General features: G+C 42.9%; 1 protein-coding gene across 6 annotated transcripts in view; it reads left to right on the plus strand.

Annotated features, from left to right (window-relative positions):
* OSBPL8 (oxysterol binding protein like 8) overlaps positions 1-18,564 on the plus strand; it is a 1,077,846-nt gene that overhangs the window by 813,232 nt on the left and 246,050 nt on the right. For all 6 annotated transcript variants that reach the window (XM_078678323.1, XM_078678342.1, XM_078678332.1 and 3 more), the window contains 3 exons: positions 7,823-8,026; positions 10,456-10,540; positions 17,619-17,790. In XM_078678323.1, coding sequence (XP_078534449.1) covers positions 7,823-8,026; positions 10,456-10,540; positions 17,619-17,790 — 461 coding nt within the window. The remainder of the gene's footprint in view (positions 1-7,822; positions 8,027-10,455; positions 10,541-17,618; positions 17,791-18,564) is intronic.

Consider the following 18,564-nt stretch of genomic DNA (forward strand, 5'->3'; position numbering starts at 1 on the left):
TAAGTAGGCATATTAGTGCAAATGTGTCAGCATTTACCCTTATGAGGAGCAGAGTTGCTGTTATAAATTTGAAACCAGTGTGGCTGGATCTTAAGCTGATGATTTGTGCCAGGATTGGAAATGTGTTGTATGTGCACAAGACTATTTTGGGAAGTCCCAAGCAGTTGATATTTTGGGTAGAACTTTAATGGTGAAAGTTGGGGATTGGGTTATGATCGAGAAACCGGTTCATGTGAAAAAAGGGTGGTCACGTTTCTCTGCATGTGTGCTGGTTAAAGAATTAAAAGATTGCCTTGTGGTTGTGGAAGGTGGTAAAGTCTTGAACATGAATAAGGTTTTAGTAGTTCCCAAAGACAAAGCCACATTAGGTCTAAGTAAGTAGGGAGTTTGTGTGGACAGTGATGCCATAATTGATTGGTTGGTTGCTGAGGTTTCTAAGGTTAGACATCAGGAGAACAATTCACTTAGTGTTCTGACAAAGCAAATAAACCCGTGCATTTTAAGGATTATGTTTTAGGTGAAGTTTTAGGACTTTTCTACATGTGGAGTTACATTGCATATACTTACCAAGGATAGTTGTGTTCATTTCCAGTACTCCCTTCCTTCTTCTCCCTCTTTTCCTCTTTTGTATTTTTTCCTCGGGTTACCTTACGTTGTGTGTGTGTATGCCTGTTGTACTTCTTCAACTTCTACACTTATGACTTGTCAGTTATAGTGTTCCAGTTAACCAATGGGAGAAAAATTGATTATTAGTTGGGGTGGTTGAGAGATATCTCACCAAGTAATAATGTCAGTATTCTGTATCATTTCAAGTTAGGTTACTTCAGGTAAAACCTTGGCTCAGCCCTGGGTATCTGTGGCAAAGAGCTGACAGGCATAAGTCAATAGAAACAAGTGTAAATCATTTATCAGTAGCAAAACCGTCAATAAGTAAAACTCACCACACAATAAAAATACCACCTCCGTTGATAAAAAATAGTATATATTTTGTCTTTAATTAGACATCAAAACGACAAAAATCAGCTGAAGGGAACTAGAGATAAGATTTTCATCAGTCACTGCTTTTCACTTCAAAACGTTTGTAAATCACTGCTTTGCACTTTTAGCTGTAGTCTGAGCCTCAGTCACGAAGGTCTGGGACAAAGTCAAAGTTTCAGGCCACTGCCCCATGGCCATCCTAGTAGAAGGTAACATTCCCTCCCACCCGCAGACCATTTGTTTCCCTTCCTGGGAGCACTTCACACATCTTAGCAGAAGGGCAACAGTCTGTCTCACGTGTCGACTGCTGCAGTTAATCAGAAGAGGCCACTTGAAATTCGGGAGCAAGATAGTGGTGACTCTCTAAAGTCACCTTATATGAAAAGTTGCTTTAAATGTTACTTCCGCATTGAGTCTTGTTTAATACCATGGAGTATTCGGTTTGTTGGTCCCTAATGGAAGTTAACACTTGGCACCAGGGATAATGAAACTCTGTTAGCCAATGGGGCCCACCAGCTTTGCTACTGTGAAAACAGCAATTTCTAGTTTTCACTACCAGGATATGTAAAGTTCAAATTCAACACGCCCTTCTCTTTAATATCTGGCACCCTGCCTAATAGACTGCTAAGGCCTGCCTTAGGGGTGACTTAAAAATATTAAAACGTAATGTCTGGACTTGACAAAATGGTTATCTTGTCATGTCGAATTGGCAGTTTAAAAGCTGCTCGACTAGGCAGCAATGGCAGACCTAGAGCCATGTTTTTATTTTGTCACAGCAGTGGTGGCATAAGAAGTGTTGCAAACCACTGGCGACATTTAAATGAATAGCCCTGGATACCCTTTGCACGATATACTAGGGAATAACAGATAAGTTAAAAATGCCAGTAAAGGAATAGCACATTTACATTTGTGGGGTCAGAGCACATGCCCTGGGGCCTGGTCAGCAGGGCCAAGTATATTTCAAAGTTACAAACCAGCAGCATCAGTACAAAGGCATTTGGGGAGTGATCATTCAAAAAGAGGCATGTTCTAACCATCAATTTGTGCTGAAATATTGTTTGGTACGTTTTCCATATTAGAACTTCACATTCTGTGTTCTGGATTGATAGAGAAGAATGCTGGTCAACGTTCTAGAGCAGACAGTTGCTGCTTGGGGCGGACGCCTGCAAGTATTGAATTCTTACCTCATCCATCATTGTGTTATTTTCTTTTCAAGGTTCAATCTCTAATAAAGGTGCACATGTGTCATGCACTCGTGTAAAGTGCTCTATACATATTATATAAAAGAACCTAATAGATTTGTACCCAGGTTGAAAAAAAGACTTAACTGGTCCCCATTTCTATTTATGCTAGGGGCCACAAGCACCTGAGTCTAAATATAAAATGACGCCATCCAGGGGAACGTGCGCAGATATTCCTAGTTTTTATACATCATCTGGGGCCATTCAGTGGCAGTCAAGCAAGTTGCCAGCAGGTCTCCGCCTCACTTTCTTTTTCGGTCAGTCTTTCCCTCCCCTGTCATATTATCTCTTTATTTAGTTCCATGTGAATCTGACTGTCTCGTTCACATTCTTGTTCTTAGACACATTCTTGTTCTCACGATCTTTGGTACACACACTGTGGAGCTCATGCTCTCTCGCACACACTTTGTGGCACTTGCACGCAGTTGCTGTCGTGCAGAATTTCTGTTATCGTTACGTCTCCGTGCACTGTTACATATGCTTCTGCTTGGCAGTGTCATCCTTTGGATTTTGGGGGACCTGGACAAGGCATATTTCTCCAGAACAATGTTGAATGGTATTGTCAATTTACTCCTAATTTGAGACCGCATGATGTCGTGCTACCCTTTCAGTAAAAGGGTCACACAAAAGCAGTTAAAATGAGTCTTGCCCAGGAGTCAGAAATTCTTAAGATGACGCTGGGTGGAGAGAGACCGAATTAGAGATAGGCAGAGAAAATAGGGGGAGAGGTCAAGACAGGGAAATGTGCGAAGAAAAGAAAGTTCTCTTTCCCAGGGGGTGCCTTGGAAGGGGGTAGCCCTGGCTAGTTGACCGCTTTGCTCCGGTTTAGGAACGTGTTGATTTACAAAAAAAAAAAAAACATACCTTTTTCTTTGCGGCCACATGTCCCTCCTCTGTCCTCACCAGCACCAGAAGCACCCAGGCTCCCGAACTCTCCCAGCCAATCACGATGCTGCGGGCGGGAGCAGCGTCGTGATTGGTCCGAGCGACCTGTTTGACCGCTCAGGCAATACCTGGGAGGCTGGGCACATTTTCCGCTGGGATGTGCAACACAGGAGCGACACTCCTCCACCTTCGCTTAGGAGCTGCCACTGCTCTTTATTGTATTGTATGTTCCTTCTGCTTTTACTTCTGGATATCCCAGTGTGGTGTGGTGTTCTGTGATGTGCAAAGATAAGTTGTTGTTCTGTGCCAGAGAACCCCAGTGGTGCTGTGATATTTTAGATCCTTACACCTGGTCCATTGTCAACTACAAATGATTGTTGATTCTCCTGTTTAAGGCTTCAGAATAGCAATTTGCTTTAATACGACGTGTGCTTGTGATGCCTGTTCTCTACGTCTTCACCACAGCCTGTGACTGCCTGATCTGAGATGTATGCATAGTGCAGATACGAGTCTCATTGTGAATGAATCACAGTATTCGTCACATGTTCCAACAAATAGTTTACACCCAACCTATGATCCCATTTCTCCGGCATAACGCAAGCCCCTGAAGTCCCCATTGTGCAGGGGTGGCCACCATTCTGGGGGCCACATTCAGCCCAGTGCTAATGAATATATGTGAGATATTTGAAACTCGAGTACCTCACCACCCAAAAGCAGTTTATCTAGTTTACGCCACTTGTTCAACTATGACCAGTCGGAGGTGTTTTGTGACCCACCGCTCTACCAGACCATGCACAATGAGTCATGTCTGCCCGGGTTATCATTTATTGTCTAGATCTCCCTTGTTCAACCAGCAAACATGTCCCAAATGAATACACCGACAATTCAATGTTAAATTACGGAAGCTAATTGGCTACCATGAAGGACAACACAAATTCCTGAAAAGACCAGCAAGAATAACCTATTGAAAGAACTGAGCAGGCAACCCCCTGAGAGGCGGATGCGTGCCATTGAACTACTAGCAATGACTGTTAAAACCCCACGAGTGCCCCTCACTCTTGGTCCATGCTTATCTCTTGTGGATGCACAATATCACAAAGTTGACATTCTCTTGCCACAGCCATCATAAGAAACTTCATTGAATGCATAAAAGAGAACTAACAACACAATAAAAGACCCGCAGAGATAATCTGAGCTTCTAGCACAAGCCATATTTTAAAAATGTGCCTCTACCGCTCACAATTCCTCACACATCACAACACTGCTAAGTGCTGTGTTACGGAACGCAATAACCACACCTCGGTGTTCATCACACATGGCATGGAAAGACTTCCCACATAGGCTCAAAGCAAAGAAAGCACTCTTCCAAACACACATCTACACAGTGTAGTGTGACCTCCCACATGGACAAGCGCTTCAGTACCCCACCAAGGGGCAGTAAGGGTTATACATATACTTAAAAACAAACAGGTAACCAGTAATAAGACATTGTTTAAGATCTTGAGGTGGGAGTATTTTAATTCCGAATTTTTAAATGTGGAAAGTAAATGCAATTTGAAAAGAGTAAAAAGTAGGTGATGGATGTGTATTAAAAACTGTGTAGGAACATACGATTGTATTATAGCATTTCTTCCCCCCACCCCCCTTGGTCGAGGTGCTACAGCATTTACCATACGATGAGTTATTAATCATTAATGTATTTCATTGGCTGTTTTTAAATGTGCTCATTTGACATACCTGTTTCATTCAAATGAACACAATTTAGTTGTAGGAGATAAAATCTTCAAGTTTTCAAATTTAAGAACATTTGCAGGTGGTACGTAATTCACCAAGGTATCTTGCTTATTGAGCAACAGATGCATTAAATGTCCTGACAAGTTTTGATAAGATACTAACCTGGAATCAAAAGATTATACACCACATTCTCTGGTAGGCACATTAATCCTACAAGCTTTCTTATGGCAATTTAAACCAGTGTGACAGATTACTCTCCTGTCTGTTCAGTACATGCATTAGCAAGCCGAGCTATCTTAACCGGAGCTACAACCCCAGACTTGCTGGAATATTACACATCTACAAATATGTGCCTTAACCGTCTAAATTATTTTAAAATGTGCTCCGTTAGTCTCTCCCGCACCATGATCCTACCTCTTTCTGCTGTTGCCCCCTCCCAGTGTACAATTTATGAATGGACACCTGGAATGGAATACTTCTACTTCCTGCACTTATTTGCCTTGACAGAAAAGTCAGATTACTCACCAATGAAATCGTGGTGGTAGGCAGTCCCTGGCTGCTCTGCACTGATTTTCTGCTGTTAGCCAAAGGCCCTGCTGTGTGGCAGTGAGCAGGCCAGTGCACAGTAGCCATCCCCTACCTACTGTGCTCTACCACCTCCTACTCTTTCAGACCTTGGACACAGCAGAAAACCGTCTGGTTGACCTGGGCCAGTCTATAGATCATGCCCCTTTATTTTGGCAACTCAGATAGCTGCTTAGTGTAAGCACTTAGTTTGCACTGCACTGGCTGGCTCTTTCGGGCACCGGCTGAGTTCCATTGTACGCCCACTGAGGAACTTTTGAACTGCAAACTTTTTATCTGCTGCTGCCAGCTGTTAACTAGTTTCACCCAGCCTGAAGAGAACTGTGACTGCCTTGTGTGACTGCACGCCCCCCAAACAGCACAAACAAGACTGCGGGTGCAGATTGTGCTTTAAAAGCCACAAAACGCCGCTGTGGAATAGGAGCTTGTGTTGCCACGTGTACCATGTAAACCATACACACTAGAAATATAAAGAATGTAAACTTAACCATGTTTTATGCTTAAATAAAAGTGGTGAGTCCATTATTTAAAGTGCTGCTACAAGGACTGTCATTATAGGATGGTATTTCGGACCCAGTCCTAATATGAAGAGCAGCAGTGTGGAAACATTCATGGAATCTTCAAGCCCAAAAACATGGTAGAATTTGCGTACTTATGTTTATAACTTCTGATGTTATTGCTTCAGCCTCCTTTTCGTCAAGTATTTGTAAGCCAGAGAGAGCACCATACAAGAGCTTGTGACTACTGATCACTTGCAAACATCATATATATTTAACCAGGCTTCTGGCGTGTTCCTGACCAATCCATGTTTCTATATGTTTGTCATAGTCGATCTTCTAGTACAAATACCCAAGTCTTGGAAGCCCCCACATTACTCTTAGAGAATTGATGGTGGGATCTCTGAAAATCCCCTCCCTTGTGAGACTTACTTGTGAGCATAACTTATTTAGAGATGGAGTGCATGAACTGTCAATCAGAGGAATGGCGTCTCAGAGAAGTCATGCTGTTTCTGTCACTCCTGAGTGAATGTCTATATAGAAATCATGTTGGAGTTTACTTTTATGTGCCTGTTCCCTTCCCTTTGTTCCGTGCTTGTTTCATTCCTGAAATGTATCCATCAACAGACTGTTCCTCAGTGTCTCCTGGAGTTTCTACTAGTCCCTAGAATGTGCACTATCTTTATCCTGCCAGAATCCTGGGGCGTCCTCTGGAGGTTCTAACGGCCTAATGCACACATATCAAGCAAATTCCAAGGAGTCCTGAGATTCGTGTACAACTAAAGATTATATTTTAATGATTACTTAGATCTCCGTATTGTAGAATTATGTTACAGCTTCATGTTACTGAACAAGTTCCCTCATTGGCACAAGCCTTGTTTTCTGATGATCCCAAAGTTTAGGAATCAGGGTACAGATAGGCCTTTGTTTTCCAGAATGGATTCATTTTTATCTGGCCATATCTTAAAATGCTTCCATCTAGTCTGTTGTGTTAGGCTCGGCACTCCATCTGGGCCTTCCACCCTCTTCTACTGTGACCTATACTTGGAGTTCTTCTGTATCCATAAGAGTGTGAACACAGTGTAGAATATAAGTAACTTTTTTGCAGCATTGAATGCAGAGTTTTTAAACGGAGTCACCTAAATCGCAGACATAATCTGTGGCTACAAATTCACCTTTGGATTTTTTGATTCATAAATCAAGGAAGCCTATGGTTTTTCACCATCATATGAACTGCGATGTGGCTTGAAAATGGAGAGTAAGATCTGTGGGGCGGTGTTAGGCAAAGAGTTGGAATTCCTAATGTCGTATTTTACTTCAAGGGTGCTATTGAGGTCTCCTATTTCTTTTTTGTCCTTATTATACCTAGTGTATGTCAGTGGGGACACTTGGCTGTTGCTCATTGTATGGTTATTGTGGTCTATTATTTTCTTTTCCATAAGGTTGAATCTAAATACTCAGGCCATTGAGGGGAGTTAATAGCTGCAGAGTGTTTATTTTAACACTTCTTCCAATACTGAATAACGACAGTCCCTCTAACACTATGCAACCTATCAACATCAAATGCACTTTGCATAGTGCCAGAAAATGCCAGTTTCCAGATAACACCGCTCTATATAGAGTAAGCCCATAGATGTAATTTTATATTAGTGTATTTTACGTGGCTATCCTGAAAGTGTGACATTTAGCCAGACTCATGTTGGACGCCTTCTTTTAGAATGTAAAATGATTTAAAAGGATCCTTCCATCTTGTGCGTAATTTCTTCATTGATACTTTTTCAGTGTATTCGATTTTGCCCCTTTACTAAGTAGACTAAATGCTAGCCTTTCTTTGCTCTGTTAGTTAGCATATGAATCTTACTCAACTTTCATAAAAACAATTGTAATCTACTTATTTTACAGATTCGTGGAACGTTGAAAAGTTGGACAAAACTGTGGTGTGTATTGAAGCCTGGTGTGTTGCTGATCTATAAAACCCCCAAAAACGGCCAGTGGGTTGGGACGGTGCTCTTGAACGCCTGTGAGATCATCGAGAGGCCTTCCAAGAAGGATGGGTTTTGCTTTAAACTCTTCCATCCACTAGAGCAATCCATCTGGGCTGTGAAGGTAAATATATACTCTCTGATTGAAGCAATGCTGCATATTTTTTTTTTTTAAGTCTAAAGAACAGTGTATGATACAGTACAGAGTAAAATGCTATCTCCCAGGGCCTTACAGCAAGTATTATCACAGTGCAAATCCTTTATCGCCAAGGTTTGTCAGTCTGTATAGCCAACACCAAAGCCTTGTCCAACTATGGTAGTGTTTGGGATTCCACATACAATATACCTTTCTGCAGGCTTTTATAAAGTTATAACAGTCCACCATCAATGTCTATTGATGTTTACATGTGCTTTTCACAAAACAAATGTCAGGCTTAACGCCTTGATCATTGGGTTGTCACCTTAACCAACACAATCCTTTTGTCTTGAGCATAAGCTTTCCCCAAGGTAGTAGTTAGTGGCTAGTGTCCGGGCAGAGTGGGGGAGACAATGACAAATATACATAAAAAGAAGGGAGGAAAAAAAAACTTAACTGCCGCCCGCTGCATCACCGTGTTTCTGCTCCTGACTGTAGCACAGACTCCCCTACAGCCAATCCTGATGCTGCTCTTGTGCATGAGAGCAGCCTCCGTATTGGCCTAAGCAGCATGGATGTACGCTCCCAGAGAGACTGGGAGACTCTGCCAGCACACAGATCGGGTTGGAGACAGCTTAGTGTGCATATCGGTTTGGCTGCCCAAAGCCGGCCGGCTAAACTGACATGCGCATTGCTAGCAGACCCCGCACTTAGAAGTTAAAAAATAAAATGAAAATAAACCTGTTTTATTATTGTTTTATGTGTCAACTTTTGAGGCTGCTGGCGAAGGGGGATGTGGGGTACGCCATAGCGGAGGAGTCGCCACTGCCACAAGGCAAAAAGTGCAATACAAGCCCTTTCAGTGGACGCACACAGCATCTGCAAAATGAAATGCTGTACTTGGAGAAACCCCCACGTAGGGTAAGGTCAAGCCCCTCTCTCAGTAGTACTTCTGAAAGCTGTTTTTCTGTTGCTCACACAAGGTCTCATTACAGCTGAGCTGTAAAGCATCACCAAACTAGCATCTGGCATCTGAGTCTGACGGTCTCCAACTTTGACAAGCCAAGAAGAGGCAAAGATAATTGAAATTAAGACCTGACAGTTAATCAGTCCTGTTTATAGCGACCAGTGAACCGAAATATTTAGCAGTGTTTTCACACTGACTTGCAACAGTATTGAGAAACGCTCCCTTGGCGATTAGTTTTCATATCTGGTGAGTTCCAATCTTGAACCTCACCGTGTAGAGTTAACCTTACAAAACACTATCACAGTACGATTTGTCCCATCCATATTACATTGAATCACATGCAGAAACCTCACTCTGTTTGCCGTAGGTGGTCCATAACAGTAGGATATTGCGTGTGCCACATAGCATAGATGACTGTTTGTTCATCGGTTGTAAACTGGCGAAAATATGGGAAGGTCTTCCAGTACAGTCTGTCGCCCTTGCGTGAGCTGCGTTGAGAATGACCTCATACCACATGATGTTATCAGTGGCGGCTCTAGGGAGCAGTAGCAGTGGTGAGTCGGGGGAAGGGGGTTTAGAAAAAAAGAAAAGATGTACCTGCTGACAACCACCTCTCCTCCGTCCTCCCTCTGTTCCTGACTTCCGGCAGCACACAAGCTCCCAGACTCCCCAAGCCAATCACGTTGTTGCTGTTACCAGCATGACTGCAGCAATGTGATTGGTCTTAGCGGCCTGGTTTGCTACACAGACACGGCCTAGGAACCTGGTAGTGTTCTCCACCCAGCTGTGCAACACAGCCAGGTGGAGAAATGCTAAGTGGGCATGTCTGTTTGGACTACCCAACCGTCATGCGCAGTTATAGTGCACCAACCACTCCTCCTCCCTCGGACGACAGCCAAGCCCAGCCCTAACCTGGATTCATACTAAAAATAAAATGATAACGCTGTGTTATTATCATTTCCTTTTTGCGCTGCTCAGAGAGCAATGGGGCGCCACTGTGTGTTATCACATGCGTTCGAAAAAGTGCCAGATTGGAAGATACTATCATGCCAGAAAAGCTTTCAGTCTAAATATATTACAGAATCTCATTTTAATTTAAAAGGACCTCTTTGCAAGGCAGAGAGGCTAAAAATCTATAGTGCATGCGAAGCTTCAAGTGAAGAGCCAATGTATAGGGTGTGCCTCTTGAAAGCTAGGCTATCGTTTCTATGTGTTCAAACGATTGAGATGGAGCAGCTATAAAGAGATCTTAATTATCATTATGCACATGCAGCACAGTACGTATCCTATTCTTTGTTTTGCTTTGTAGTTGTTCACATCAATAGAAGAAGAAACCAAGGAACAGAATGTCATTGGCTCACATTAAGCAGGCGTTCTCATATCAAAGAATGTTGTGAACAAAGGCTATTTCATTGTCTTTTACAGCAGTGTCTTTTTCATGTATTTTAAGGGCCCTAAAGGGGAGGCGGTCGGCTCCATCACTCAGCCTTTACCGAGCAGTTATTTGATCATCCGAGCTGCTTCTGAATCAGATGGTAAACACTCTGCATTTTTTGTTTTCTGTTTTTTCTCATTAGAGCTGCCAGCTATTTTCTGATTGTTTTTTGGCTCCTCTCAAATAAAGCCATCCGCCTGTTCAGTGCTAAATCCACTTGTTTGAAGGATGCTGATTCTTCATCTGTGCAGTTATTTGCCCCTGCTAAAATTTGACAACCAGTAGCACCTATCAGTGATGTTATTTCCAATCATTTGAACAACTTAGCAGTGAGACATGGGCCACATGCTCATTTCCCAAACATCACTGAACTGCACCAGAGCAAGTTACTTTGGGTCTGTGTCAACAAAGGTTGAATTTGAACCAGGTACATAGTGAGAGAAGGGTTATGAAACCGGTGCCCTTGGCATTAAGGCTTTCATTCTCATAAAGGGTCTAAGCAAACTGTACTATATAGCATGAATTTCCTCTTAAAATGCATGTCTTCATATCATCCAAGTTTATTTTAGGCTTTAAGACGAATAACATATTAGTTTATGCATCCATTCTTCAACTGATTCTGTAAGGTTTTTTAGCACAGCTTCCCACACAAGCTTTGATGGAAAACAAATGAACACGGATCTCTCAGGTTGTACTCAGTAAGTATTTCGCCCTTTGAGGGTCAATCAAAGTCTCTGTCTTATAACAGACATTTTAAGTTTACACTGTACGGATAACTATCAATGCTGTACTTTTTCATGATGGTTTCTGCAGCATGTAAGAGGTCACCTACCCACAAATGAAGCTCCCCCTACAGTAACCCCCCCCCTCCCGGGGTGGATTCACACTTGTGAATGTGCTTTCTTCCAGGAGGAGAACCTCTGCTCTTTGTCTGGCTCTATGAAAGCACCACACTTAACTTTGAGGCTGACTTTGAGGCTTTGCTACATCGAAGGGTTGCACCAGCCCAGCAAAGAGCTGTGGAGGAGTGTGGCTCAATGGTTAGAGCGGCAGACCCTGATGCAGAGTTCTGGCCAGGGACCAGGGTTCGATTCCCGCCTCGGCGGGGTCTCGGGCTCAATTTCCTCGGACCTGTTAATTCTCGCCTCGGTGCCTATTCTAATCACGGGCCCCACGCTGCAACTCTGGGCAATAGCTTGCTTAGCCTCCACACCGGCCCCAACAGCGCTAAGGATGCCTGGCTTCACCCTGGGGGTGCCCAGGAGTGGACACTTCAAAGGGAAAGCCAGGAGGGGTTCCACAGCGGTATGAGTATCAGCGCCAGGAAGCCGTATAGGCGACACCGCAAGGTGACCATCTGGTGACAGTGCGCTCTATAAGTACCATGACATTTACATTTACAAAGAGCCAGTGTAATTGTGCTGAGTAGTGTTAATTAGTGGAGAACATTGATCATGGGAAGCACTAGCCTTGCTGTGCCTGGAGAATATATTTTTTAACTGTTTTGTATTTTTGTGTTTCGGTTTTGGACCTCACTTCCCACATTGCTCTTACTTAGCATGTCTGCTTGGTTCTGATGTGCAAGGACAAACAAAAGGATGCTTATGGACATGCAATGAGGCAGTCGTGCATGACCAGATCTATGTTTACGCCGGGCTTCTGGCAGGCTGTTCCACTGCAGCAGGCCAAGGCTAAGTGCACTGATGAGAGAGTGGTTGCTGGGCCAACTACATAACTCTTTGCAGATGTCATTACATGTGTGTGTATGCATGGAAATTTCTGTAGTGCCAGCTGGCGAGTTCACTCACTCATGGAACTGTACTTCTCGGGTGGCAACTGATAAAGTTCTGCGAGTTGAATACAAAAAATTGACCATTTGAAACATAGGGGCCTGTAGCAACACCTAAAGCTGTCTGATGCACCACTCCATGTCCCACTTTGAAGATTGAGAATGCCAGCCAGAAACCTGATGAGTGTTTAGAACAAAAAATCAAGGAGAATACAAGTTCAAGCAGAGCACGTTTGGAAACATTTTGGCCGTGAGATATAGGGGTGAGCTTTCTTGGTGACAATATTAGCCTAGCTGATAGTGTTTAGAAATCATTAGCTCTTCCAGGGTATGTGAACACAGTTGGTGCTCGAAAGGTAGCTGCTGTCAAACATTAGAGAGTACACTTTAAGGAGACCTGTGGCTCATTCATTTGTTGCTTTGCCATAAGCCTTTAATAAAACGTCTGCTTCTATAACTTCCTATGTTGATATTCAGTGTACCTCAAATTCAACTGACTGAGCCTTACAAAGGGATGCCATCTCCTTGCACATTGATGCGGACCATTGTAACATATGGACTGTGAAAATGACCTGAGAGTTTTTTATTCTTGGTGTAAGTGGGGACTTGCCTTCACATGCTTCTAACTGAAGTTGAACTAAGTAGTATGTTAGAAGATATTTGCCTTTAAATTTCATTTGCTGTCTCTGGTGTGTCTGGTTTTGGCATACTGAGGATATTCGCAGAAGCACCAGATGTTGTGAGTGAGGTAGATCATGCAGCTCATTTGGCAGCTTAAAGCTTGGCGCCCTTGTGCCACAGGGCACATTCACAGTGCATGTTTTCAGTGACCTTGTTATTACTGCCATCAGAATGCAACACTGCACCATGTGAAGTGAAGCAGCAAAGCATTACATCGGATTACTCCTCTTTATCTCAACACAATGAATGTTTGCAGGCATGCTAGAGTTATTAACCCTGATTAAATTTGGTCTTCGAATCATTCTGGAAAAATCAAGCCCGTCATTAAATATTATGTTCACCATTTCAGGCTAGTGAAGGCAGTGGTTAAGGAAATATCATGTCCATGGCTTCAAGTCCCTCCCCTTGTTTGCCTAGTCTCCATTAATCCTCATCAGAATATTGCAATCTCCTGCATAGAAACTCCAGAGTCACTTGAGCGTACCAAATCAAGAGTGCAATGAAGAGAGGGTCCAGAATAATAACATGTTTCTGGCTTTTCAGAGTGAGGGAATGCCGGACTTGCCTACACAATTGGAGAGAGTTCCAAAAGGCAGTTGCATTGGCAGCTCACATAGAATCTGTTGAACCATCGTCAAAAAGAACCTTTCCTCTAAACAGAGTGAACCGATTAGAATCCAATCACACGTTTAAACTCATTTGGCCGATAACACACACATAGTTTACAAGATTGCCTTAAAATAGTCAGTAACATAATATTGGAAGCTCGACCATTGTTCTGCTAAGTTGTGTAAGGGATCCATGGATGTTGTTGTGTCCATCAGGACCAGAAAGATTGCCATAGCACCATAGTAATTAGAGGAGGGCTAGGGGAGAGACTAGTGTTCTATCTTTGTCCTCTGCTAACATCGCCTCTTAGTACCTGATTTTGTTGACTGAGAAGAACTGGCAACTCTGCTACAGTTTTTTTTCCAAACTGTTTCATGAAGGACACTTTCTTTTTGCATCTTGCTTTTACCCTTGTGGGCTTTACATCAATTTCCTGCACCTATCTGTATGTATGTGGTAATTCTATAGCGCCAACCCAGCCAGATAGCAAAGCACTGTAAAGGGTCATTAATGGTACTTTAATTAGTTAGTTTTACAGGCTGTTTCAGTGGCATCCAGCGGTCTCCTACCAACCCTTGGTTGCTTCATGGCATTGATAGTATGAAAGGTAACTTAAGAAAGATTCAGAACACATTTCTGACTATATGCAAGTACAATCAGGACTTAGCCAGAGATAAACCGGAAACGGCCACTCCAACGCGGCCATTTCCCCGTATAACAATAACCACGCATGCATTACAATGCATGCGTGGTTACCACAAAAAACCTTTACCACGCATACCTTTACGACGAGAAACTTAGTAAAGGTATGTGTGGTAAAGGTAATATTTAAAAAGGGGGTTTGGGGGATCTCCCCCCTCCCCCCCAAAAGAAAGTGTGCGAATAAAAAAGGGGGGTTAAGGGGGTAAAAAAAAAACGCCCCTGATTCAGTCACGATGTGGAGGTAATCTGTGTCGTTGGAGGAAACGGAAAGACACTTCCACTTCCTCTAAACGACGTGCGACGCAGATCGGAAGAGCTTACAGAGAAGAGAGGACGAAGAGAGGTAAGAGGAGATTTTAGTATAAGCAAATAATGAGGGGGATGTGTAGCAAAGAGGAAAATTTAAAGGGTTGAGGGGAGGGGAATCGGGGAAAAAAAGGGTTTGTGGTTGGGGGAATCGCACAGGGAAAAATTTTTGATGTTAAGGGCAGGGGATATTTATTAGAAGGAATGGGGGCGGGTGGTCGCTACTATAATAAACTTTACCAAGAAAATGCCATCAACATGCGAATCGTGGAAAAGATATGCGTGTCAAAGGTATTTTTGATGTAAATGTTATGCGTGGTAATGGCATTCACGTTGTAACGCATGCGTGGTAAAGGCATGCGTTGCAACGGAATGCGTTGTAACGACATACAACAGAATAAACGGGTTTGGTGCCTGCCCAGTTAGTTTAGTTTACAGTGGCATTCCAGTTTAAGGGAAAGTGTTCTCTCTACACCCGATTACTCATTTGTTCGAAACACAGTTTTGTGGTTAGTGATACTAGGAAGTGGTATTGGCTTCACAAAGGCAGCTGTATTCAGCTGAGAAAAGGAATCTCCTTACAAATCTCAGCTCAGAGGAAGGTACTCCAGTCCCATTTCAATCTGAAGGTGTACTTGGGGAACTTTCGCCATAAGAATATTGGCACTGCTCTCCTCAGTGTCTTTCTTCATGGAACTCGTAATTTGGCAATCAGTTGAAGGTGCTAAAATTCATAGTCCCACTTAGAGTTTAGTGTTAAGATACAGACTGAAGGTGTAAATCCATCATTAGAATTACATTATATCATGATACAGTAGGAGTTGTATCATCCCTCGTGTAACTCATTTCTTGAGAGTTTTTTGTAGATTATTCTCCTGAAGCAGATTACCTTCTGAGAAATGGAAGGCGAAAGGAAGTCTTGAGGACTAAACATTAACTCTAGCCTTTACCTTGCCAACAAAAGTCAAAATGAGCCAATGGTCTTGTCGCTGGTACCACACTCTTAGAAAGTCATTGAAGATTTGGACTCCTAGGGTGAGCAAGGATATGTGGGTAGCTCAGCATAGGATGCAGGCTAGCCCTCCTCAGTGTGCCTTTGCAGTATTCCTCATCTTGAGGTATTGTAAAAGTCGCACTGTGTGTTTATATTACTTGGGTCTTAAAACTTCAACCTTTCGAATGACTGCTTGTCAAGTACCTTTCATCAGTTTTGTTTTGGTCTAAATATCAAGGCTCTGGTCTTTATCTTTGTATACCCTTGTCTTTGCAAATGCTCTCACCTTTACAGAAAGTGGCAGAACGCAAGGGAAACTTGTGTGTCTTTTACAGCTTCTATAGTGAAAAGGGTCTGGAGACTCACTTCCTGGTGGCTCCACAATGGGTCATGCTTAAGGTTTCGCTTACAAGTCTTTTCATGGAGGAACCTATTCAAAGATTACTAACGAAGTGGCCTGTAAGATCTTTATGTGAAGTCATCATTCTCATTTCCAATCTTAATTAGGTGCCCTGTGTTTAAGGGGATTCTAACTCAGGAAATGACATACATCCCTCTGCACAATAATATAGATGATAGAAACGCTTAGGCTGCTAGTGCTTCTAAAACACATTCAGTTGTCGGCATTCTTTAATTTTTACCCCATGGGCTTCTACTAGAGACCAATATACAAATCAACTGAAGCTCAAACCATTCATAGCTTCCTTGCTATCCTGCCACGAATTTTAAGTTACTCACAATACAGATTGGTGCAAAGTATTAGCTGGTTTGCATACTATATCATGCAGAGGGTGCACTGCCTGAATGTTGCGAACAGACAACTCTTGTTTTTGCTTGAAGGGATTGATATTTTCATATAACGGGTCCCTTGCTGTAATGGCACAGATGAGGTAAGAGATGATGGGACATGCTGACAACAGGTAATCTCAGTGCATACACATTTAGAGCCCTCTCTGCAAAGCCTTTTTTGGTTGCACACCGCTCGATTCACAGAATCTGTCTGTAACCTCAGAAAGGCCTTTTATTATGTGCAGACCACAAATTACGATTCAGTAACTGGTTACCAAATTTCAATTTGAGTTTGCGACCAAAGTCCAAATCGGTATTTGGAAGGGGTGTGTTTAGGGCGTCCCTTCCAAATACCAAATTGCCGTGGTATGTATTAATGTTTTGCGATTGAATGCTTGTCGCAAAATGTGAATCTTTTACCAGCTACTGAAAGGTAGTCATAAGGCATTCGCTAATTTGAATGGGTCTCCAGAGGACCCATTTCCCTTTGTAATTGTTAAGAAAAACATTTTTCAAGAGTAGGAAGGACAGTTTTCCCATGGGCCACTGCCTAGTCATTTGTTTTTTAAACTCATCTGTTTTCCTTTGACGAAAACGGCCTGCATTTAAAACATGTTTTACAAAACTATTTGAAATGATAGTTTTATTTAAAAGCAATCACAGGTGGTATTCTGACCCTAGCAGGCCACCATCCCTGTGAAGACAGTGATACACAGTGGGTTTAATTTGTGACCTACCACATTAATATTCATAAGGTAGATGGAATTGAGACCCACTGCGAATCTGGATTGTGCAGACCAACATGCAAGTTCAAAAGTCGGGCAGAATAGATTTGATAAATATCTGTACGCAGTTTGCGACCACTTATACCAACTCCATTCTTTGTACATCTCTTGATGGTAATTGGATGAGGGCCAGGCATAAGAGTAGTTGAATGTTACTTATATTTACACTGGGCTCGTAGTGCGCCTAAGCTGTCATCAATGACCAACTGTCAGCCACAACCCTTAGTCACTAGGGCAGTGCAATTGCATCTTGCCATCGGGTTTAATCCAGAAACGAGAGGTGAGCTGCACATTGAGTGCTGTCAAGTTTTGCGCTGTTGCACAAACTGCAGTCCCACCACCGCTGGATGAAAGTTTCCAAACTATAACCATTATTTGTGTTTCCAAATATTTTATATGTATTGTCAAAGTGATTGAGAGCATTGACCATTTTTAAAAAGTGTGACTGATACCAGAGTGAACATATCTCCTGACGTGAATAGTTCTTGTGTTTCCTATGTAACAAGGTTGTCTTTGGCTTCAGGCAGGTGCTGGATGGATGCCCTTGAGCTGGCCTTGAAATGTTCCAGTCTGCTCAAACGCACCATGATCAGGGAAGGTAAAGAACATGATCTGAACTCTTCGGGAGAGAACTCACAAGTGACCTTCTATGGCCTGCTTCGTGCTAACAACCTGCACAGCGGCGAACATTACCAGTACGTACATCAGTGCATGCAACGAGTTCTTTAAAACTTTAGCATTTTGTGCATTGCTGGTCTTTTCTAAAATCCATCCCTTAGTTTTACTGATAGCCAGGTCTGATAGTGTTGAAGAAAATGGGTGCCACTTGTGCGAAAATGCTCAAATATGTTTTTCGCAGTATGTTTTTTTTTTTTGTACGGACTCCTTTTTAGATCTCGGCTAGCGTAAGACTTCGCACATGCGCAGTCTCGCTGGCGAGACTTAATGACATAGAGTGAGTTTCACTAGCGATGTTAAGCCCCGACCCTCTTTTCCATTGGCTGGCTTCACCGTTCATGCTAAACGGTGGCCAGACATTGGAAAAGAGGTCGCGGAGAAGTACTTCTTTCTATTTAAGCCCCTTCCTTTTCAGACTGGGTTCCTTGACTTGCTGCTGTGGTAAAATGTTTCTTTTTTTCTTTATGGGGCGAAACAGATGGCCCCATAAAGAAGATGAGAAACATTTTACCACAGCAGGAAGTCCGGCCGTGCCAGTCCAAGTGGGACTGTCACCCCGCCCCTTTCGCCAACCACATGTAACAGCACGCTTTCTCTGAGGACATAGCTTTCTTTGTGACCTTTCCCTGTCCTCCTGATACTCCGTCCCGGTTCAGTGGAGCTGAACTTGTTTTGTATATGTAACCTTGTTGTGCAGGCTGGTCGTTTTAACACTCTGGTGGTAAATTAGGTCGCCCCCTCACTGCCTCTGTCCGCTCACCCACTGGGTGCAATCTGAGTCAGTACTTAAA

Source organism: Lissotriton helveticus, chromosome 1_1 (assembly GCF_964261635.1).
Source record: "Lissotriton helveticus chromosome 1_1, aLisHel1.1, whole genome shotgun sequence".
Classification (NCBI taxonomy): domain Eukaryota; kingdom Metazoa; phylum Chordata; class Amphibia; order Caudata; family Salamandridae; genus Lissotriton; species Lissotriton helveticus.